The 201-nt window shown below is 57.2% G+C and overlaps 1 protein-coding gene across 1 annotated transcript in view; it reads right to left on the bottom strand.

Annotated features, from left to right (window-relative positions):
• Nucleotides 1–19: 19 nt before the first annotated feature.
• Nucleotides 20–201, bottom strand: part of LOC104510160 (bactericidal permeability-increasing protein-like) — a gene marked incomplete at both ends in the record, with an annotated part of 6,840 nt that continues 6,658 nt past the window's right edge. The window contains one exon of the mRNA XM_010152324.1: nt 20–83. Coding sequence (XP_010150626.1) covers nt 20–83 — 64 coding nt within the window. The remainder of the gene's footprint in view (nt 84–201) is intronic.

Raw genomic sequence — 201 nt, 5'->3', positions numbered from 1 at the left:
CCCCCCAGCAGGTTCTCACCATTAAGACGCGGGAGCAGGGTACTGGAAGCCAAGATGTTCATTATGGACTGCAGCATTCGTACCTGGGGAGCAGATGAGGGGAGGAAGGAGCTTTAGCCTGCGGGAGAGCAGGCACAGGGAGTAATCAGGAGGAGAATCAGGAGGAGCTGGCATGGGCACATGCTTTGCTGGAGACCAGCA

Source organism: Eurypyga helias, unplaced genomic scaffold (genome assembly GCF_000690775.1).
Source record: "Eurypyga helias isolate BGI_N326 unplaced genomic scaffold, ASM69077v1 scaffold20055, whole genome shotgun sequence".
Taxonomy (NCBI): domain Eukaryota; kingdom Metazoa; phylum Chordata; class Aves; order Eurypygiformes; family Eurypygidae; genus Eurypyga; species Eurypyga helias.
Note: the sequence above shows the minus strand (reverse complement) of the source record. Positions and strands in the feature narration are given on the sequence as shown.